We start from the raw sequence: 12,248 nt of genomic DNA on the forward strand, positions 1-12,248 counted from the left end.
ACGGTTTGTTTCAGGAATGCAAAAGGCTTCAGTACCAGGCTGTGTCCTACACTAATTCACATATCAACATATGTAAGTACAAAACCCAAATATTTATGTCAAGAGATAGTTAAGAGATATTTGACAATAATCAGCAACCCACCTTGATAAAAACTCTGAAAATGGGAGAAGAAAATGACTAAGTACTATAAAAACTGCCACCCAAGGAATAGCATATATTATATTAAATTGGGAAATTCTAAAGCCATTCAAGTTAAAATCAGAGATGCAACAGGGATGCCAGCTGTTTCAACATTGTTCGGAGGTTCTGACTAATACAATAGGACAAGACTGCAAAATAAGTAGTATAAGTATTGCAAGGGACGAGAAAAAAACACCTGGGAATGAGGTGACTATACCACAACCATCATGTCATATTTATCAGCGACCAAGAGTTTCTAATAAATACCGTCAATGAATAAAAATTTTTTTCTAAGGTAGTACAATATAGACAAATATACCAAATATAGCTATTCCCTATGCTTGCAACAAATAATTATTTTAACATAAAAAAATCCTATTTACAGTTACAATAGAATTCAAAACAACAAGAAAATACAGGCCCTATTTAATAAGAATAGACTGTATATGAAGAAAACTATATATTACAACAGGCTTTAAATAAAAGTTTTTGGGTGGAAGATTTAACATTTATTTTTTTGGCTGCGCTGTGTGGCACGTGGGATCTTAGTTCCCCAGCCAGGGATCAACCCCGTGCCCGCTGCAGTGGAAGTGTGCAGTCTTAACCACTGGACTGCCAGGGAAGTCCCAGATTTAACAGTTTTTAAAGTCATTCTTTTCATGAGTTCATGTAACCATACAGATATGATTCTAATACAAATCCTCAAAAGGTTTACTTTTTATGGGGGGAGGGTAATGGACAAAATGAAGTTCGTTTAGAAATATGAATATTTAAGAATTGCTAAGAAAATTTTGGAAAATAATAGCTACGGGGAGGCTTTGCAAGTCTAAAAGATACCAAGGATTACCTTGATGCTAATATAGTCAAATGTGTAATGTTGGCAACCCAGAGAATTATAAGGATCAGTGAGACAAAACAGAGATTCTAGAGATAGAGCCAAGTATATTTGGGAACTTCATCTAAAGGTGAAATTAAGATTTCAGTTCCAAGGAAAATAATATTTTGTTTAACACATGGTCCTGGTTGTAATTGGGCAGCTAAACTCCTATATCATACACACATAAATATGAATTCTGGCTGCAGAAACTGAAAACAAATAATGAAAATATTAAAGAAAAAAACCTCAAGGGAAGGGAGGACTTTCTTAGAAACTACAGGAGCCACAAATAAAGCACTAGAAGAATCTGACTGCATACAAAGTGATTATTTTTACATGGAAATAGCACCATGAGGAAAGTCAAAAGACAAAGGATAGGAGGGGAGAAAACTCAGCACCATTTGACAGACATGGGGTTCACATCCCCAGGTGCCCAGCAACCCAAGGAGAAAAATAAGAGTATGAGTTTAAAGTTCATAGATAAGAAAAATGCAAATAATCAACAAGTCTATGCAGAGGTGTCACAGAGATGCAGATCAAAACACCAGCTCAGGAAACGCACAAAGACCAGATTACCATTTTCACACATCAGACCTACAAAACTTCAAAAGATGGATAGCAAGATTCGTGATAGCTGGAGCCCGCACCACCAGCACCACCAACGAGACTATCGTTTTGAAAAACTCATCTGAATCTATGCAAGTACAAACTACAGAAACTCATTGAAACGCACTCTGGGGACTCTAACCTACAGAAAGAAAAGAAAGCACAACTGAATAAGAGGAACTACGTAGGATGTTTACTGTGGCAGTTTGTAATGGCAAACAAACCCCCAAACAACCGAAATACCCATGAAGATGGAGATGGGTGAATAAAGCATGGTGCTTATAACATGGTAAGTCATAGTCTACCGTTTGCTTAAAGGAAAAGGCATAGCTGTACTGACACACAGTACTGTTAATAAATGGAATAATAAGGGCAAGGTAGAGAGAAATGTACATAGTGTGATACAATTACTATAAAGATAAGGGAAAGCCTTTTCTAGGTTATCTTTTAAGTTGGTATGAACACAGAGACCTTACTTACCCTTGGGTGGAATGAGAATAGGCTGAAGATTATTGGCTTGGTTTTTGTACAATTCTCTATATAGTTTATCACAAGGAACAAGTTTTGCTGTTGTAGTTTGTTAAAAAAATCCAAATACGCATGTGTGTGTATATGCATTATACGTATCTATGGAGGGCAGCAGTTCCGTGGAGATATAATGATATAAAGAGAAATATAGTATATAAAAAGAAAATAGTATGCTCAATTCAACCCCAACTCTGTAACTGGAGTAGAAAACATACATATGGGACTCCCCTGGTGGTCCAGTGGTAAAGAATCCACCTTCCAATGCAGGGGACGCGGGTTCAATCCCTGGTGGGAGAACTAAGATCCCACACGCCGTGGGGCAGCTGAGCCTGTGTGCCACGACTACTGAGCTCGCACGCCTCAATGAGAGAGCCCGTGTGCCACAACCAGAGAGAGAAAACCTGCACGCCACAACTAGAGAGAAGCCTGCATGTCACAACTAGAAGGAAGCCCACGTGCCACAACAAAGAGCCCGCAGCACAATGAAAGATCCCACATGCCGCAACTAAGACCTGATGCAGCCATAAATAAATAAGTAAATAAAATAAATTTAAAAAATAGAAAACATACACAAGCATAGAAAAAAAAGATTAGAAGGAAGTCCATTAAAATGGTCACAATTTTTACACCTGGATAGTAAAATTATTAGTGACTTTTAAATTTTTCTTAATATACATACAGATGGTCCCCAACTTACGATGGCTCAACTTAACAATTTTTTGACTTTACGATGGTACAAAAGCAATACACATTCAATAGAATCATACTTCGAATTCTGATCTTTTCCTGGGCTAGCGCTATGTGGTCTGATTCTTTCTCCCGATGCTGGGCAGTGGCAGTGAGTCGGCCATGGGATCACGAAGGTGAACAACTGATACACTTACAATCATTCTGTACCCCTCCAATCTGTGTTTTTCACTTTCTGTATTCATTAAATTACATGACCTATTCAATATTCTCTTCTGAAATAGGCAGATTTTGCCCAACTGTTGGCTAATGTAAATGTTCTGAGCACATTTAAGGTAGGTGAGGCTAAGCTATGGTGCTTGGTAGGTTAGCTGTATTAAATGCATTTTCAACTTAATGACATTTTCAGCTTACAATGGGTTTATCAGGACATAACCCGTTCGTACGTCGAGGAAGATCCATAACGTGTTTCCCATATTTTTTATCTTGAATACACATTACATTTATAATCAGGAAAAAAATCATTTAAAAGTTGAAACTAGGGGCACACTGGGAAAAAAGATGTAGAACACAGGTTCATGACAACAGAAGTTTCCCAGGTAAAATCCAATGGCTGAATAGTTTCCTAAGGCACTGCAAGCAGTAATTCTAAAGCGATAAAATACTAACAGAGTAAGCTGCAAGCTTGTTTGATTTCTTACCAAACCATAGTTATGACGCATTATCATCACTGCTGATACAAAAATCATTTCTGGCGAAGAAGGATCAAAAATAAAAAGAAAGAAGACAAAGCCCAGCTTGAGGATATATATATATGTATGTGTTTTCTTTTTTTTCTTGGCCACGCTGTGCAGCACGTGGGATCTTAGTTCCCCGACCACGGATGGAACCCGCGTCCCCTGCACTGGAAGCGCCGCGTCTTAACCACTGGATCACTGGGGAAGTCCCTGTATGTGTGTCCTAAGGGATGCTGACTTTCTATTTCCAACAGGCGATTCTCAAGGTTTTCAGCATCACCATTTTCCATATTTCCTTAGTTTGTTATTACAAAAAAAAGGGGGGGAGGGAATAATATCTTTATGTAAAAGTGAATTGATATGCATGAGAATTTTAATAAGTTTGTGTGTTAGGGCATAAAATTGAAATGTTGGTTACTCTGGTAAAAATGTATCTAAAGTGTTCTCACATTTTAAATATGCTTCTCTCACAAGAGTAACCTCCCCTCCTCACCAATCCTTGCTCATGCTCTGTGACAGCATGTTTCATTTATACAGTGTTTATTAAGAGCCCACCCTGAGTTGAAGATAATGCTAGAAGCTGGAAATCAGAGATGAAGACCCAAATTCAGGTCTTTGGATCCAAGCACGTGTAATTTGAGATCGCTCTCTGGCGCCATCTACTGATTACACAGCATTTCAATTCAAAACAGACAAATTTGAAATTTCCCTCTCGTCAGTACAGCCCATGCTTTGGACCTAGGTGCTTTTCCAATCCCTCTCATCTGATCCCTGGGACTGCACGTATCTTACTATCTAAAACAATGCCATCCTAGAAAGCTGTCCTAAAGGTTAATATTATAATTAACCTAAACTAAAGGTTAATTATTTCGGCATCTAAACAGAAACGTCAGGTTTGTCACTGAAGTTTCAAAATAAAAATGATCGTTGGGTCACTTTAGGCACCACACATATTTGACTGTGAAGAAGGCAAGGCATTTATATACTATTTATGAGAGAGGACTAAGAAGCTTTGCTTCTTCAAGTTCTCTTTAATTATATAATTCAAACCCCAATAACCCAAATCATACTGTGACTCTGAAGAATCACTAACATTTGTTATGTTTTAATGATGTATCAATTTATTAGGAAACCATTCCTTTTTTCCCCTCATTTACGCTAAACTTTTTTCTTTTTGATCAAAAATCCATGTAACATTATGTAGAAAATGGTCCTTCACGCCGATAGATTTGTATCCATGTATTAAAACACTATTCCCCCAAACATTGGGGGTATTTCAGAATGGGGTCTTAAGAGAGGCTTAGAAGCACCATCTACTACACAAATGTAATGAGGTGGAAAAAACCTTTATTAGAGTTTGCAAATCAAGTTGGAAGCAAACAAATGTATTCACTACTCAATTCATTTCATTCCAACCCCTAATCGGGATCATCTTGGTAGTATTTCAGATTCTACAGCACTGAGAACACCGCGATCCAGAGGTCTCACAACTATCGCAGCATAAAAAAATTTCAGTAAGCAGTATAAAATTACCATTTATTATGGGGGTGGGGTGTTTTCACAACAATCCTTAAAAACATTAAGGGCAAACCTCTCACAGAATTCCATTTCTGACTTCTTTTTTGGTCACTCCTTTTTCCCCCTTTCTTTTGTTTTATAAGCACTAGTCTGGTATGGAATCCGCCGGACAGAGCAAAGCTGGGTGGGCGCCTCCTTGGATGATGGAGTAAGTCTGCTTGGGTAGTTCTTGCTGAGAGGTGGTGGAGAATATGGGCGGAGCCGTGGTGGCCACGGCGATGTTCTGGCCTCCGTCGCTGACCACAGTCACTTCAGCGGTCCCCTCCTGAATCAGAGCGTTCAGGCCTTCGAAGTCAGTGCAAGTAATGCCCGAACTGGTGATGAAAGTCTGGTTGCCAGAGCCTTCCTGGGGGCCGCCCGGGGCCGTGGGGATGAGGGTCTGGTGCAAAGTGCCTCCGTCCGTCTGGTCGTGAGTGGTCAGCAGGACAGCCGGCTGGGGCATCGCCGCCGCCTCGCTCGGACACCCCGAGGAATGAGGAGGGGCGATCAGATTGACCTGGCGTAAGATCTGCAGCCGGCTGTTCCCGGGCAGTTCCTCTGGGTTCTGCGCCACCAAGGCGGGCTGTACGATGTTCACTGCGGCCGCCGCAGCCTGGACGATGGTGTTTGCCTGGGGCACCTGATGGCCAACGATGATTTTGACTCTGCCCTCGCTGAACGGGGGCACTTGGCTGGGCTGGAGGGGCACCTGGAGGTGCCCCACAGTGAGGGGCGCGGCGGGCTGCTTGCTGGGGTCGATCTGAAACTGCAGGACGGTCACATCCGAGCTCTTATTCTCATTGTACTCACTGTGCTGCCGCTTGTGGCTGCGGAGCGAGTCCTCGCGCATGAAGGAGGCATCGCACCGATCACAGTGGAAAGTCTTCTTGGCGTCCAGCTTGGCCACCTGGCGGCTGCTCTGCCGGCCCGTGTCTTTCCTCTCCGAGGCCTCGGTCTTGACAACGTCGCCGTGGAACTTCTTCACGTGCTTGCTCAGGTTGCTGGGCTGCTTGGTGTCGAAGCTGCAGTAGCTGCACTTGAAGGGGCGGTCGGTGCAGTGGATGCGCTCGTGGATGCGCAGGGCGGCCTTGCTGGAACAGGAGTAGCTGCACTCGGAACATTTCTCGGGGTGCTCGGACTGGTGCACCCGGCTGTGCTTGCGGAGTGTGGCCTTGCTGTCCCCCAGGAAGTCGCAATGCGGACACTTGAAGTTGTTCCCGCTGTGCTTGATGCGGATGTGCGACTTGAGGTTCCCCTTCATGGTGCAGCGGACATTGCAGAACTCGCACTTGAAAGGCTTCTCCCCCGAGTGCACGCGCATGTGCCTTTTCAAGTCCGAGCTGATTTTGAACTTGGCGCTACAGAGCCAGCACTGGAAGGGGGCGTCCCCTGTCAACACAAGGTGAGTTTCGATAAGAACAGGCAGGCAACAACCATAGCGGATCCCCCCGAAGCACACACCAGAAAATCGCTTATACCAAGGCAGGCGGGTGGAGACCTTCTAACTGCAGCTCCTAGCAGCCCCTGGGAGAAAAAAAAAGAGGGGTCGGGGGCTTCTCTCCTTTTCCCAAACTTAAACCACCACCACCAATTATAACACCCAGAAGAAAAACGGAGATTGAAAATCAAGCTATTTAACTGTCCCCAGTAAAAAAAAATAAGATTTGCGAATACACTTAGTATATCCTTGAAAACAATCAAGCTATCGTTCCTACGGTTATTGTGTTCACTCTGCTAGGGAACCATTCACAGTTGCATAATTTTGCATAATCCGTTGATTTTGGTTGAGTTACATGTTGTAACAGATTCAAGGGCACATTTTCAAATCAGTCAGCTCCATGCTCACTCATCAGAATATTCTTTTTACAATGATTGAAACGCCCAGCTTACACTTCATGCAGATTTTTATTAATAAAGACGTGTTTATTGCGCACAATTTATTTATCCCACATTGCCAGCTGCGTTCTTTACTTGTGAAGTTACAAAATCCAGCTGCTTGATTTTTTTTTTTTTAATTCATGTTCGGTGAAAGATGAACAGGAAAAGCGAAATTGCAACATCTGAAAGGACATGATATTCCAAGTTTATTTCCTCAGTGAACGCTAAGTCCCAATCATCTGATAATTCAAGCAAATTGGTGACCCCGCCCATTGCAATATTGTTTAAGCAAGCGAAACAACAGCAGCTAAGGTTCTTCGGTGGCTTCCCGGACGGCAGGCGCCCTGCTGAGCATTCCACAAGAATGGTCTCACTTGATGATCCCGACATTCCCATGAGGTGGGTACTATTATCAATATTATTCCCAACACTACTGTACAAATGAGGAGGCTGAGGCCTGGAGCGACTCTATCACTTGTTTCCAGTCACTCGGTAGTACATGGCAGAGCTTGGATTCCAACCCAGGCTGATTCCAAAGCGGGTATTCTTTTTTTTTTTTTCTTTGTAATTAAAAGACTTTACTTTTTTAGAGCAGTTTTAGGTTTGGGGAGATTATACAGAAAGTAAAGAGTTCCCATATGCTCGCTCCTTCTCTCCCCTGCACGTCGTTTCCCTATTATTAACATTTTGCATTAATGCAGTACATTTGTTACAACTGATGAACCAATATTAATAGATTATTATTAACTAAACTCCAGTTGACATGTGGATTTACTCTGTTTTGTATATTTCTATGGGTTTCAACAAATGTATACTATTACATATCTACCATTACAGCAGCATACAGGATAGTGTCACTTCTCTAAAGATGCCCTGTGCTACACCTATTCACCCCTAACCCCGCTCCCGGAACCCCTGAAATCTCTGATATTTTTAATTGTCTCCATAGTGCTACCGTTTCCAGAATGTCACATATTGGTTAACATCTTAGAGTATGTAGCCAAAGCTGGTATTCTTGGATGCTAGGTGATTATCTGTACATATGACCAATGTTTGCTTTCTTACCATAAGCTCAAAAGAGTGGGATTGTGTTCTGGCTTTTTGGTATAAGACCTATAACATCACAATGAGCTGTTTAATAAATGCAATTAATGATGGAGCAAATTAAACAAGCTTCGAGAAAAGGAAGAAGCCCCAAACTAAACAACGCTTTGCATGACTAAATGCCACTGAGATCATTCACGTGAAACCTTAGAACAAGGAATGGTAAGCTATACACAGTGAGCCAAATCTAGCCCACAGCCTGTTTTTGTAAATAAAGTTTTATTGTAACACAGCCATGTCCATTTGTTGTGTGTTGTTTCTGGTTGCTTTCATGCTACAACTGGCAGAGGTGAGTAAACTGTGATAGACACTGTATGGCCCGCTAAGCCTAAAGTATATTTACTATCTGGCTCTTTAGAGAAAAAGTTGGCTGACTTCTGTCTTAGAATGTTGCTCTCAACCTTTTTTATGCCACGGACCCCTTTCTGGCGGTTTAGTGAAACCCATGCACGCTTTCTCGGGGTAATGTTTAAATGCACAAAGTAAACTAAAATAAAAATCAAAAGGAATACAAAACACACTAATTATACTGAAAATTATTAAATAATTAAATTGTGATTGGGCAATGCGTGTGCATTAAGTAACGAGCTCTAGCGGTGGGTCTAGTGACAACACCAATTTCTAAACAGAGAAGAGTGTAAACGATGTTTTGATCTATCAAAAACACATTATAAAAAGATCTGTGATTTCTACTGGTGACAAGTTCACATGCACTGTAATCAGACTGGATGCCTATTTTCATAACTGAAGGACACATCACATTTCAGTAAGATGAGTGAAAATGGAGATGTAATTTTTTTCCTCATCCAAGTTCAGGGCCCTCCTAAATTCTACTCATGGATCCCTGGGTGCAGGTGTCTGTGGACTCAGAGGAAGAATCACTGCTCTAGAATGTTCTGCTAGGTCTTCAGTTACATCACTGCCCAAATTAGTGACGATCTGTTTGCCTTTTTTTTTTTTTTTTAAAAGCAATTTAGCAGAGGTCAAACCCAGAAAAACCAGATAACCAGATCTCACAGCTGAGTCGCAGAGCTTAACAACACTTTTTGACGTGAAGGCAAAGGGTTTAAATCTTTTCATCATCATTATCTTCTTCTTTTTCCTTTTCACCATAGATTTATTTCTTAAATGAGGCAGACTGGTCAGTACCAGTGCCACCGGACCATAAGCTCCCCAAAGCTAATGACTACGTTCATTCCTGCCCACTACCTGACCCTCGCAGTGTCTGGTACCTGGTGAGGACTTAATGAATGTTGCTCTGTGAACAAGCAACTGATATATTTAAGCTGACAGATCTCTTGAGTTTAGGTTGCCACCGAGACAATATAGTCGATCAAAGCGATGGAAGGGTAAAGACAAAATCCTATTAATTTTACAATTTGTAAAATTTTACAAGTGCCACAGATTCATAAAAGGGAAATGAACATTCCATGGAGATACTGCATAAATGGCATACATTTAAATTTTTAGAAAATATACTTTTTCTAGACCAACTTAAAGATGCTATTATAAATGAAATGGTTAAGTTTACCCTCCTAAGTTAAGATGATTCTGAACAACTTCCCTAACTGAATCCTTCAGTGCCTCTAACTGAGGCTGAGGAGATTTCTGAAGAAAATCAGATGGGCGCCAGTTATGCCAATGTCTCAACTTGCTGTAGCAGATTAATGTCCCCAGACCTCCCCACCTCCCTGTAGCCATGGCCTCTGCCATGTATGTGATTATGCATGCTCTCCCGACAGGGACAGGATGACTTGCCACGACCCCTCATAAAATAGGCTCTATCACGTCATTGGATTTGCCTGATGGTATGTTAACTAGACTTGATACAAGTAATGGCTTGAATGGGTTTGTGAATCGGGGTTTGCTCGCTTGTACCTCTGTCATCCATCGCCAGGAGAAGGTCAATCCTGTCCTACCCGCTGATCCCAGGAGGAGGACGACAGACGTGGAGCACAGCTGGATTGTTGCAGCCAAGGCCAGTGGACAGCCAGCCCACAGCCAGCAGATTCTGAGATTTGTAAGTGAGCCCAGCAAAGACCAGCAGAGTTGCCCAGATGACACCCAGCTGATCCCCAAACATGAACAGAGAAGGCATGTTGTTGTATCCACTGAGGTTCTGTGGGGTTTTTTGTTATACTGCATTATTGTGACAACAGATAACTGATATACATATTGGCATCGAGAAACAGAGCGCTGCCGTAACAGAAAACTAAAATACGTAGCTTTGGGTTTGGGGGGCAGGTAAAGGCTGGAAAAGCGGCAGTGCACACATTTCACGGCAAGCATTTGGGAAAACTGTCACCTGTCGCAACTTAGAAGATAGAAAAATGTACCCACTGAATTCTGAACTTCAGCAAAGAGATTCATTAGTTCTAAGCAGAACAGTGAAAGTGTCTTACAAGCTGCATATGATAAGGTCCCACAAGAAAGAGACAAATTCCAAAAAGAACTGGCCATTTTCAAAATGGAATTTAGCGAGAATACAGAAAATCAAAGATGTGCTGGGTTAGATGAAGTTTCCCATCTTCAACCAGCAAAAGATTTTCAAAGTACGACAAAAGCCTGGGAACAAAGATCATATCCAGGGAACTGATCGCAGAGGGAAGAACGAATGAGAAATGAAAGGTGTAAGCACAAGGTTCTTTGTCAAAATCTCCAAAAGAATAAAGTTGGTGCCAAGTAAGTCCTCTCAGCTGGACACGGATTCCTAAAAGTCGCACCGGCTTCAACCTACAGAACATTATTTGCCGAAAGTGCCTATAATTGAGTTTAGAGGAAAGGCAAGTCTCCAGAAGAATTATGGGTGTGGCTTTTGGCACACAGATACACAGGAAACTCACAACGTTTTTAAGATAGCTCTATCAGCAAAGCTGTCGGTCTAGACTAAAATAAAACCTAAAAAGATCCCAACTTTCAGTAGGCAGGAGGCAGGCTGAGAAAGGTTCTCAAAGGCACATTTTCCACTCCTTTTCAGAAGTGGTTAAGGGAGGTGATGAAAGGCTGCTCCAGGGAGCAGAGTCAAAAAGCACACGGTCGAGTCAACGCCTAATCAAGAAACATTCCCTGTTCCCAGAGTGGGGGGACCTGGAAACACCTGCCCAGAGGGATTTCAGAAATCTGTGCACCAGTGACTGCCAAGCGCCTCCTGTTCTTCCCCTTTGGAACAGGAGGAATATCATAAGTATCCTGGCTGCGTTTCACCGCTGCATGCTGGGAGCGTGGGGACAGACAGCTTTGTCTTTTTATTGCAGAAGGCTCTAGGTCAAGAGAAGCCATATCTATACCTGATGGAGACTGCAAGTTCCTGATCCTATGATTGGCTAGACTTGTGTGGGTTTTGGGAGGCCATGAATGCATCTGCATGTCAGAGAGATGTGAATGATGGTGGGGTGAACTGGTGAATGATGGTTGGTGCAAAAATGGCCTTTGCCATGTAACCCTGGGATGACCTTCCACTGTGGGTGAGTTCAGCCCCACCCGTTGACACCAGGCCCAACCATTTAACTTACTTTAGCCAATGGGATGCAAGCAGAGGCTTGAAATGAGCTTACACATTGGGGCATACTTGTTTTGCCTTCCATGCAGAGGTCTGCCCTTGACACGAGAAGGACAAGCCTGGAGTAGCCCACTGGTCCCAGAGGGAGGCTATGAGACATGTGGGCAGAGCCAGACTGCCCCAGCCAAGGCAAGGAGACAGCCAGCAGATCCCCAGCCAGGGTCAGTGGACACCCAGCCTTTCCCACACATGTGATTAAGCCCAGCCAAGATCAATGGAATGTCTAGCCAACTCCCTGCTGACCTGAAGTACGTGAGCAACAAATGCTTTTATAATATGCTGCTGAGATTTTGTGGTGGTTACACAGTACCACTGTATCGAAAGCGAAGAGACACACTTGCTAAAAGGAAAACATACATCATTTGTTAAGTTACCTACTCAGCTGAGTTTTTTCATCAAGCTGTCCCATGCTGAACTTCAAAAGACGACTGAAATGCCTAACCATACGTTATGCAGACACTGATTAAAAATGCATTGCTTATATCTATACTTCATTTAGCGCACCTCCTCAAGTAAATACTAGTGAATAGGGTC

At 42.4% G+C, this 12,248-nt stretch overlaps 1 protein-coding gene across 7 annotated transcripts in view; it reads right to left on the bottom strand.

The window, feature by feature from the left end:
- Window positions 1-12,248, bottom strand: part of ZFP64 (ZFP64 zinc finger protein) — an 88,025-nt gene that overhangs the window by 52,992 nt on the left and 22,785 nt on the right. For 5 of the 7 annotated variants that reach the window (XM_067708519.1, XM_067708521.1, XM_067708520.1 and 2 more), the window contains one exon: window positions 5,136-6,562. The exons of the other annotated variants lie outside the window; for them this stretch is intronic. In XM_067708519.1, coding sequence (XP_067564620.1) covers window positions 5,280-6,562 — 1,283 coding nt within the window. In that variant the 3' untranslated portion in view covers window positions 5,136-5,279. Of the gene's footprint in view, window positions 1-5,135; window positions 6,563-12,248 lie in introns of those variants that run through there. 7 annotated transcript variants of the gene reach the window in all.

Source organism: Pseudorca crassidens, chromosome 15 (assembly GCF_039906515.1).
Source record: "Pseudorca crassidens isolate mPseCra1 chromosome 15, mPseCra1.hap1, whole genome shotgun sequence".
In the NCBI taxonomy this organism is placed as follows: domain Eukaryota; kingdom Metazoa; phylum Chordata; class Mammalia; order Artiodactyla; family Delphinidae; genus Pseudorca; species Pseudorca crassidens.